This window comes from Bombus huntii, chromosome 10 (assembly GCF_024542735.1).
Source record: "Bombus huntii isolate Logan2020A chromosome 10, iyBomHunt1.1, whole genome shotgun sequence".
Lineage (NCBI taxonomy): Eukaryota > Metazoa > Arthropoda > Insecta > Hymenoptera > Apidae > Bombus > Bombus huntii.
The window spans coordinates 13,237,531-13,248,307 of NC_066247.1; the positions used below are offsets into that span (position 1 = coordinate 13,237,531).

The 10,777-nt window shown below is 38.1% G+C and overlaps 2 protein-coding genes and 1 long non-coding RNA gene across 4 annotated transcripts in view; 1 reads left to right on the forward strand and 2 right to left on the reverse strand.

Moving 5' to 3' along the window:
* Positions 1-6,239, reverse strand: part of LOC126870428 (protein TANC2) — a 48,481-nt gene extending 42,242 nt beyond the window's left edge. For both annotated transcript variants that reach the window (XM_050628137.1, XM_050628135.1), the window contains exon 1: positions 5,493-6,239. The gene's annotated coding sequence lies outside the window, so the exon portion shown is untranslated. The remainder of the gene's footprint in view (positions 1-5,492) is intronic.
* LOC126870447 (uncharacterized) lies at positions 247-7,417 on the forward strand. The gene is made up of 3 exons (XR_007691337.1): positions 247-3,861; positions 6,236-6,347; positions 7,355-7,417. It is a non-coding gene; the product is annotated as an uncharacterized LOC126870447 (long non-coding RNA).
* Positions 7,380-10,709, reverse strand: LOC126870438 (DDRGK domain-containing protein 1). Its single transcript, XM_050628160.1, has 3 exons — positions 10,569-10,709; positions 8,019-10,327; positions 7,380-7,480 (listed from the first exon to the last, which is right to left on the reverse strand). Exons 1-2 carry the CDS (start codon positions 10,651-10,653, stop codon positions 9,537-9,539), a joined length of 876 nt encoding a protein of 291 aa, XP_050484117.1. The 5' UTR covers positions 10,654-10,709; the 3' UTR covers positions 7,380-7,480; positions 8,019-9,536.
* Between the last annotated feature and the right edge of the window lie 68 nt (positions 10,710-10,777).

Genomic DNA, 10,777 nt, shown 5'->3' on the forward strand with positions numbered 1-10,777 from the left:
ATTGCAGTCAGTAAAAGTTGCTCTTGTTAGAGTGATTCTGGTCGCCATATTGGATCACTAAATACCTTACATTTAGCGTTTACTATTAAAGTTATATTTCGAATTGTTATCGAATATTGTTGAAAACGTGATATTGTTCTTATTAGATAGTACTTACTATTTTATTAAATAATCATGACGTATAAAAACGACGAACGATCTCAGGTCAGACCGTAGATTATTTTTCGTAACACTGATTTCACCACGTAGCGAGGTACGTTTCTGACAACCAGAACATACTATTAGCTACAAAATTGACAAATTTCACAATTTCTAACATTTCTGTTAAAAGGCAACAATTTCCATTGCATAGCTGTATCGATAGCGAGTAAGCAAAGCACGGTGAAATTGAAATCGAACATAACTCCCGTCAACCATAAACCTACTATCCGTTTTATGGAAATTATAAATAACACGGCAGGAACTCGTTAATACCGTTACTCGATGCATTACGAGTGCGTGTAAGCATTGCGTTATCAAAACAGAAAAAATTCGAACGCGCGTAGCGATATTTTATCCGCGAGAAACCTCTTGGAGCATGTAACCGTTCGCCATTTGCACGTCCGATGACATTCTTGGAATTAAAATTATGTTTTTCACTCGTCGACCGTAACCAATTCGATATTTTTTACGCATGTTTAGGGGTGAATTTAAAGAAACCGGAAGAATAATTCAGAGGTTACTAGGAAGTTTCTTCAGGTAATAATGGTCTGGTTTATTTATCTGTTAGCCCCTTCGATGGCCGTGCAAACATCGTGCGTTGTCCCATATGTTACTCGTGCACTCCTTCGACCGACATGTGCGTCCTTGTACCAAAAATGGCAACCCCTCCTCGATAGAAGTCAAATAACCCGACTTCTGTTTCACATTTTGTGTATTTAAAATAGTTTTCGGGAAAACATTTCGTTATCATTATCAGGGATGTGTTGGCCAACTGAATCGTCCTTGAAAAGTTATCAATTTATTACAATTTTTCTAATAAACATTGTCAACGGTTATTAAAAACGAAATATGGTATGAAATCTTTCAGTAGTTTTGTCGATCGGTAAAGACGGAATTTAGAAAAATCTCCAATACTGCACTAGTACTCAACTAAATCTCTGAGCTATAGGAATTGGAAGATTAATATTTCTTTCTAGATGCGTTTCTGGATCCTTTCGCTTGTATGTTTCACGTTACACCGTAAAATGCGTCGAGTTCGACCGGCTTGGAATTTTCTTCATTAATAAACCTATCGAAACGAGCGATTCGTTTTTCCCCTAGCAACCGGTTTCCTCGTGGTTGTGTTCACGAGTCGTCTTCGTATACGGGATCTATTTCGGGTAAGACGACCGCCGTCGTCTCGACGCACCAGTAGACGTCATTCTTCCGAGATGCGATCACCACGTACCAACGAACGCCGTCGTTATGTCTAAGAATGTACCAGCTGTCGGTACATGACTTCATTGCAAACAAGTTCAAACAACTTTGCGCCGCTGTGAAATGCAAATATCATAACTCGTCAAGGTTCTGCATATTATCTACATAAATTACAAAAGATACATCATATCCCTTTGCTATGCAATTTAAAAACCGGAAGTACTCCACTGGTAATTCTAATTCGTCCTACGATTTAGATAATTTTGATTCTTTGCTCATATTGTAACATAATGAGTCGTTGATTCTTCTCGTTATCCCGTTAAATAATAGGAATTCGCGCTCAAGCAAATTAATTCGATAGCTAAACATTGAATTAGGCGAGAGTCAACTAAAATATCGCTCCAATGGACGTAACTCGGACAAAGTTCTACCGTATTTCCTTTTGATGGTTAATTTAAGCGCATAATTTCTCTTTCCTTCTTTGTATGGCGGAACAGCGGATGCACGTGTATACACGAACACAGATCGGTGGTTGTAACCACGCCTTTAGGTTCGCGGGGGGTCTGGCTGCCGCGGTATACATGGAACAAAGAAAAGGAAGAGAGGACTAAATATCTCGCTGCTCGATTTCTGCGAACCGTTCCAGGAATTGATATTTTTAAACCGTTGCATTTAGGACCGTCTGTGACCTCGACGTCACTGAAGCGTCTGGTTCAAAAGTAACATGGAAGTTTCGACGCAGTCAGAATTATGGATCAGTTTCCGCGAATTGTTTTCCTCAGGTGTATACTTAAAGACATAGAAACTCCCTCGATAATTGCACGAGGGAAGGACAAGGCGAGGAAAAAGAATTTTTCTATTCTTAGGAGATATTCTCCCCACTCGAAACTACGCTCTTTCTTCTCCTTCCGTTTCATGCCGAGGCCAAAGGAAATCATCGATTTTATCTTTCTTCTTTGCTCTATCTCCTTTTAAGTTTCTTTCTTTGCCACAGTTGCATTAACTAGACGACGGACCCTCGGGTAAAATGAAATCGCGCTGCAAGCGATCGAAGAAATTACGATAAATCGCAGACATACACTTTTCAGAGGAAAACAATTTTAGCGTGAGATTTGCTGCTAAAATTAAATTGACGAGACAATGCCTGGCTAACGTCATCCATTCTTGAAAGAGACGCGACAATTATCTGATACACAGTGTAAACACGAGACGGTGGAATAATTCAGTCGGTGTGGAAACGAACTAATTCGTGCGATCGCACGCGATTGTTGTAATTGATGTGCAACCATGCTAACGACAGGATGCGTCCGTTTGCATTCGTTTCACTCTAGATCCTGTCAATGAGTTCTCACGAAATGTGTTCGTTTTATTCCTCTTGGAAATTGTATTGTTTATTGTCGTACATTAACGATGATTTCCAATGTAATATTTCCTTTTAGTCGAAATGCTCATATATCATTTGGAATCTGAAGAATACTGGATTCGTAAAGTCCATGGTCTGATATATAAAGTCCAATAGATCTCAAAGCTTTTCAACAGCGGAGCATCTCTCTGCAGCTCTCGACTCTCTCGAGTTGAACGAACTTGCGCAGCCTGTGCACGGACTTCAACGACACCCTTGACGCCTCAGACGCCACTTACTAATTCTCTGCCCTTTGCACCCACGCACGCACGTGCCTGCAGGCTAATGCAATAACGCGGTCGGAACTTTCTGTCAGGGGCTTAGCCTTGCTACCACGTGGTTTATGCGCGTGCTGAGCCTAGAAGGTGACGAGAACATACGTAAATTGCCTACCGACATTACTTCCTGGTTATATTTAGGCTCTCCTAACTCCAAGATCGAATTTCTTATGGGGACGACCCCACGAAGAATCCGCGATAAACTGGCTGGAATGGTTCAATTAGAACTCAAGTTCAGAGTTTATGGGCGGTCACTACTAAGATCGTAGTGCTGCAGTAAAGATTTGTAATATTTTTAATTAATACAAAAATCGGAATTATATTCTCAAATACCGATTTTTAACGTGGCTTCTTCACCTGATACGTATGTATTAATTTACCTAAAATTAATGTTAAATAATTAAAGTTGCAACAAGAAACACCGAATTAGGGTGTTTACGAGTCGTAATTGGTCGATGCATTTTGATCGTCCAACCGCCCGAATTTCGAACAGAGAATAAATATAGATCGAATGTTCAGGTATCCCCTATTTTCAGCAGTTCCTCCCAATCGTCTCATCTACTCTTTTTTACTTAATGCATTCCCTAAAATGGCTGCTTCCCCTTATTTTCAAGACTTCCCTATGGTACACGTTAATGTGGGGCACGCGCGCCTGCGAGACGACGGACACGTGCGCGTCTGTGTATGAATTGTCAAACCTACTTGCGTCGGACAACATCGGGCAGCCGTTTGATACTTGTTGGCGTGATTAATACGAGTTCGAAGGTTGTATAAAAATGAAACGTATGTAGCTATGTTATGGAACAAACACACGAAATTTCTATAACGCATCCTTCGTTTGTATTGTCAAAAGTATAAAGTAACTTATGTAATTTTAATAATCTTGTGACTCGTTAGCGACAATATCACTACTGTTCAATTAACCAATCCAAGATCCAAATTAACTATATTTTATATTCTATTTCTGAATAAAAAGAAGGCTCCGATATATATAACGTTCGCGTCTTGACATCCATAACACATTCGTCTATATTTCGTCCTTTTGCGACGTTCAGAATACTATTTTATATATATATATATATATATATATATATATATATATATATATATATATATATATATATATAGATACGTCATATATGAACGTCGCAAAAGAACGAAATATAGACGAATGTGTTATGGATGTCAAGAAGCGAACTTTTCATAACATATTTACCGCTTCTATCGTCAAAGAACTCAATAAGCCTACGTATTATTGCACGATAATAAAAGAAATTACACCTGCAATACCATTAGGTTTTTGACCCAGAAGAAAAGCATTCCGAGTAGTCGTCCCACATTTCGTGTCGTAATTCTTACCCGTTGACTTTTCGTCGCGTTCACGGGTATTCTTATCGAGCAGTTCGTCATTTTTTCTTGAGAACAGGCAGGTCTAATGACTGGAGCGAGCCCAGGCACGCGCCCGCAAGAAGAATCGAGGGTATCGAGACGCGAGTCGCCAGCCTCCGGCTGCTCGCAAGAGGGTGCCTACTAGTAACTGTTGGGCGCCGACAAAAATAGCGCCCCGATGCCGTTGTACCTACGGATGCAACGAGCATTACCATCGACAGCGTGAGGGAAGAAGGGAGATGCCGGGATTTAGACGTGACGGTTGCCCTTCGGCACGCAAAAGGGACGTTGTTCCACGTTCGAACGAGGGATCATCGCGCCTCGTAGAGGAAGCTCTATTTCCGGTCTGCATTCGATGCCCCGGTGGCACTGTGATCGTTCTACGATAGCTCTACGATATCTTCACGTTCGCGTGTCGTCGATAAAACGTCTGCAAGAATTTGTCTACTTTTCTGGTAAACACAGTGGGAAACTCTTAATAAACAAAAACTGTAACCGTGAATTTCCCGGGATTTTCCATGGAGCTATAATAAAAATACGCGATAGCTATAATAAATCAACATCGGTCGAGCGGTCAGCTGATCGAAAGTGGAAGCTGATCGAGACTTCCTTGAGAATGATACATTTTGGGAATAACGATCGGTCGAGTCATGCCTTCAATGAAAACAAACTAACGAACGATCGTACATGTGTCTTTGATGTTTAACAACGAGTCAACGCATAACAGGAAGAGCAATAGATTTCGTGGCATCATTTCATTCTGATATAAAAAGATTGAATGTGTAAGATGACTAAGTTTTCGCTTTTTCTATAGAAGGTGCAATTTTAGAGAACGGAGATAAACGTCTCCTTCGTAAAGATGCTGAGAACGCGGTCGAGCTTGGAATCTCGCGAAAGGGACTCTCAAACGCATCTCCCTTTTTTCGTGCGAACTGTCGATCAAACGGCCGGAAACCCGCCAGTTATGCACTGTAAATTCGGGAAAAGAAACTAGTCGGCGGTGAGACTATCGAACAAAAGCTTACCGATGTGTTTCAGCCTCGAAATAGCAGCGTCGGGACGTCGACTCTCAGCTATCTCGCGTTCCACGGAGCAACGACACTTTTCCTTCTTTCTGCTCTTCTTCTTCGTTTTCTCCTCAAGCTTTCACTCGATCCTCGCGAAACGATCCTTGCGAAGAATCTTTTTTCTCGCGTGTTAATTCAAATATAAATATACTTATTCAATTTTCTTTTCGATTAGTTAAGAGGTTCTATATGCACGATATGTGTTTGAGGATTCAAATAAATATTATAAATAAATTACAAGGTAGGTAGAACGTCAATTCGAGCGTCGACGTGAACCCTGTTCCGCCCCCGATCCTCCATTCAGAGGAACACCGAACCAGCCGACGCGTTTTCGACGACTGCACCACGTTGCCCTCGTTCTCCCCGAGTCACGGCAAAGCTCTCATTTGTCCAGAAGCTTTTTTCTTCTTCGCTTTCCCCACCAGTCGCTTCGCGTCTTTCCCCTACTATTTCCTTGCTCCAGGGTGGAAGCTGACGGAGGGTATTTCGATAGCGCTCTTCGTGACCTTTTCGAACGTCATTCATCCAATCTCTAATTGATTTCCCCGTATATTTCAAATTTTTGAACATTTACCTAATTTCCAGTCCAATTTAATTTGTATTTAATTTAGATGAATAATATAGTAACCGAGATAAACTTTTCAAAGTCTCCTCATTCTTAATTTCACGGTATGGAATTCTTTTTCTTTGTGAAATTGCAGGGAATTGAGATGAAGTAGAGGAAGATCGTACTGGCAATGAGCGATAAGTCTGCTCATAACGGAAGAATTCACTTAAACGCTTCGAGAGGTACGGACAGAGAAAGGTACAGAGGTATGTTTTGTGAAAATACGGATCAATTCGAAATTTGATCAGCTATTAGCGTCTAAAAAAGATGAGGCAGTTTGATGTAATATATGTTCAGACCTTCAGCTTGGCCGACGAATACCGCCAGCTGTATTTTTCGAGTTCTTTGTCTTTGTCTCCTCGTGTTTTGCATATCCGCCGGAACTAGCGGTGTACTTTTTTCAGTTTCATCTGTCGTTGAGCCTTGGATTACTACTCTTTTCTCTTCAAAGGGAAATCGTTCCGAAACGACAAAAGAATACATTTTGAGTCTTTTAATTATTATTTTTTCTTTTGCTATTACGTCAGTGTAACGAAGAACAAAATGTTTGAGTAGAATTATTCCTTTATTTGTTTCATTGCTGCTAAAAAAATGATGCGATTAATTATAGAAAAGTTGTGATTTTCAGTGTAACTTCTTGAAAGTACGTTTCCGAGATCATTTTGAAGAATTATATTTAGCAAATGTGCATGTCAATGAAATTCTGTTTGTTTTTGTATACCGGTCCCCAGGAACCGTACTTGTCGTTCTTGTTCGCCGACTGTTGTTGGGATTGTTGCTGATGCTCTGACGATGCATTTTTATCTTTCCTACATGTGCAAAGTTAAAAGAAAAAATGAAAAGTTATTAGCTGTTTAGATATGAATAGTATTCATAAAATATAATAATATAATAATATAATATTAAAAGACTAAAAAATGTAAATTGCAAACATACTTAACACCCTCGAAAGGTCCTTTGATGGTAGTATCATTGATATTAGCGTACACCATTTTAATCCTTTTGCTTCTCCTCGAATATAATTATACTCTTTTCTTCCGCCTCTTTCTATCGGTTTAATCCAATCAAAACCAATATGTCGATCGATTTTCCAGATCTATCAGATAACGTTCTCACCGCCAATAGTAGAGTATTTTCTTCTTTTTCTACTTACGAAAACAATGATTAATTCGTAATAATTGGGTCTGATTTAAGTTTTCTTATCTTTTTTCAGCTTTTTAGTTATAGAGGATACTTACTTTATGGCACGTGATGCAAATGAACCAGAACTAGCAGTTCTAAACGATTTCCAACATTAGCACGTCGACTCCCCTTGCGAGTTCGAAGATTTTTAGCGAGCCTGCATAAATATATATAATATATAAAAATATAATAACAATTCATAGCTACAAAACCCTTTATAATCTTTCTTTTACACTATTGTTGGTTTAACCTTCAAACTATTATTTAATATTTTAAAATACAGGTCTAGAAAGTTATTTATGGTCGTGTGAAGGAAATGCAAATATTTTCGAAATTTTTCTCGTCCATCTTACATTAGTAGTTTTGTATCATACATCGCTAAATTACCGTAGAACTACGATTATCGAAACATCGATTGATAGAACGATCAATTGTACTGTAGTTTTCAACATTTTTCCATTAAGTCTTTGATAAAGTATATAAATAAAGGGATTTCCCTCGTATTATGTATCTTTTCCTACACTTTTCTCTTGATACAAGTTTTATACACTGGTAGTTCTAGTATTAGAAGCTAACATACAGTAACAAGGTTTTACTGTACACAATAAATTTATTTGACGCGGTTTTTGGTATCAAAATGGCACACTAGGATCGAAGTGCAAGTAGAAAACCTGTTTTCGTATTTCTGCACTTACCTAACACTGGGTAAGAACGTTGGGGAGTTGCCTTGACAGTCCAAGACTTTGCACCTCATCGACACATAGGTCTTCTCGATTGCCACGAAATACTATTGTGATTCCCGTTGATTCCAACTTTCCTCGCATCCACTCGGACCGATAATTATTCGCTCCTTTTGTTCTTTCTCTAATGAGCTGAATGAGCAAGGAATTTTTAAATGGATGTAAACTCGAGGTCGCTAGAAAGACTGCAGGTTCTCTGGCGATTCTGTCGCCTCTTACATAGCCTGCGAGTGTCCCCTTCTTCGCATATTCAGCTTTGATATCGAGTGGGGATTGATCTTGATTCCTTCGAACCATCAATGACAGAATTTTTAATAGATCGGTATTTTACATTACCAGTAAGCTTGTTGATAATGTGCATGAATTAATGGAGATCAAATTACTATTCATACAGGAAAAACTGTGAAAAATTTCCTGAGTTATACGCGACCGTGAATCAGACGTATGATATCTTTAACTTTTAGATGACGTCATTATTTTGTAAGAAAAAATACCTAAATTTTATGAAAATGATATTTTATCGCATAATGTAGGACAAATTCAAGAAAGTACGTTTGAAGCATACAGTTTTAAGGTGATAATTCTTTTTGATCGTAGAAGTATTATTATTCGTATTATTATAAATATGGAACTATTATCATTCGTCTTAAAACAAATCGCACGTTGCTCTTGGAGCTAAAAAGATTCGATGGACGAGGCCTCGTAGCTGCTGAACTAACTTTAGGCTGAAGAACGGGATACGTTACTGATTGTAAAGTGCCGCTAGTCGTTTTCTCGTAAATCAACGTATTGATCAGCGCATCGATCTTTTTCAGGCCAAAGTTAATTCTTCGATGAAGGTGTTCTCAAAGAATAAATTTAATTACGGAAAATTCTTCTAATTCTTCCAGTTAATGATTAACTACCGCTGTGCAATTTAGAAATAGAATCATCGTCAACACGCATTTCGACGACATAAATTATACATTCAGGGAAAAATAAAAAATAACGCAAACAATTTGCATCTACATAAAAACTAGAATCTGATGCAACATCGATCCTTGGTGTCATCATATTGTTGATTCGAAACCACCGAAACTTTTCAAAAGCAAATATCAATGAGAAAAAGCTTGGAAATTCCGGGTGTTTTCGCTTTGAGTAGATTTTTAATAATATGTAAATACGAGCTGTGATTAATAAATATCTTTCTAACAGATCTTAGGGAAGGAATCGTTAACGCGTGTCTGAAATCGACGAAGTATCAAACCTATTTTCTGATCACGTTCTGATTTAATAATGTTAAATTAATTTATCAAGTATATCTTAACGGTAATAAAAATTCCATTTTATATATAGATGTGTTATTTACAGCAAATATACAATTTATACGACATAAGTAGGATATTTTTTACTCTATATATAATAATCCTATTTTCTGAATGTGAACAATGTATAAATTTTGTTAAAATTAAAATTATTCTTATTTTACATAATCTATCTAGCTTCCACTACGCTAGGTTGTTTTCCTGGATTCAAATTAATCAAACGATTTGAATTTTCTACTAGTTCGGTAATGCTGACTCTACCGCGTTGTCTGACAAATTTTGCCACAGCTTCCAGCTCCTCCTGAGATATGTAAATAAATTTCCCTCTATCGTCGATAACTCCAGTCAAATTTTCATGCGCCTGCAGATCCTGAATTCTTTCTACTACGCTTGATGTTTTTAAACCAAAGCGTGCTGCCAAATCTTCTAGAATTACTACTTTGTTTTGCTTAATGTATAGAACAAATTCTTCTAATAAATTTTCTTCGTCTTCTTTGTCATCCTGATCATAACCCTCTTCTTCTACGCTAAATGCTTGTTTCATTTTTAAATATTCTTCGTATTCTCTCTTTTCTTTCTCCTCCCTGGCTTTCCTTTCTGCCTCCTCTTGTCTTAATTCTTCTGCCCTCTCTTTTTCAGATTGTTTATCTCTTTCTTCTTGAAGAAGTTGTTCTCTTTTCTTACGTTCTTCTCTTTCTCTTTCAATAACTTCTCTTTGTGCCCTTTTCTCTGATTTAGCTGCCAACTTGGCCCTTTTCTTTGCACCCATTTTGAAATCAGGCGTGGCTGGCTTCTCATCTGCTTCGTCGTTAGCTTCATTTCCAGATCCATCGTCATCTTCCTCAATTTGCTGACTGGCAGTCGCTTGCATACGACGTCTAGCAATTCTTTGACCCGCTGCTCGCCTTATTGGTCTACCTTGTGCAACTCTTTCGGCTACATTTGCTTGTTTTTTCTTTGCTATAACATTCGTAAAACAAACATTCGACGGTTTTTCGAAATATCAAACATTCAAGGGATCTAAGTGACTGATTTAAGTACCAGTTTCTATCAAACGCAAGGAAAGATTAATTCAATGTTCATGAAAATTGTCAAAACATCTGTTTCAAAACAAACAAACAAATAGGTTAGGGATGTATTTGGTTATCTTACAGAAGATACTCTAATAATAACACAAAAAATATTTTGCATAGAAACATACCTGATTTTTTACTGGAAAATACCGTAATGCCGATAATCAATGCAATAATTAAAACAGCGAAAGAAGCTAACAACGTAACGTCCATTTTTTGTTTCTGTTATTTTCCTAGGTGAGTTTAGTTTCCGATTATCGAGAAAGTAGATATCGATAATGCTCACTAGCGCCACGTACGTGAACTTCACTGTTGTTTTCGAAGGTGACGTGTGCTT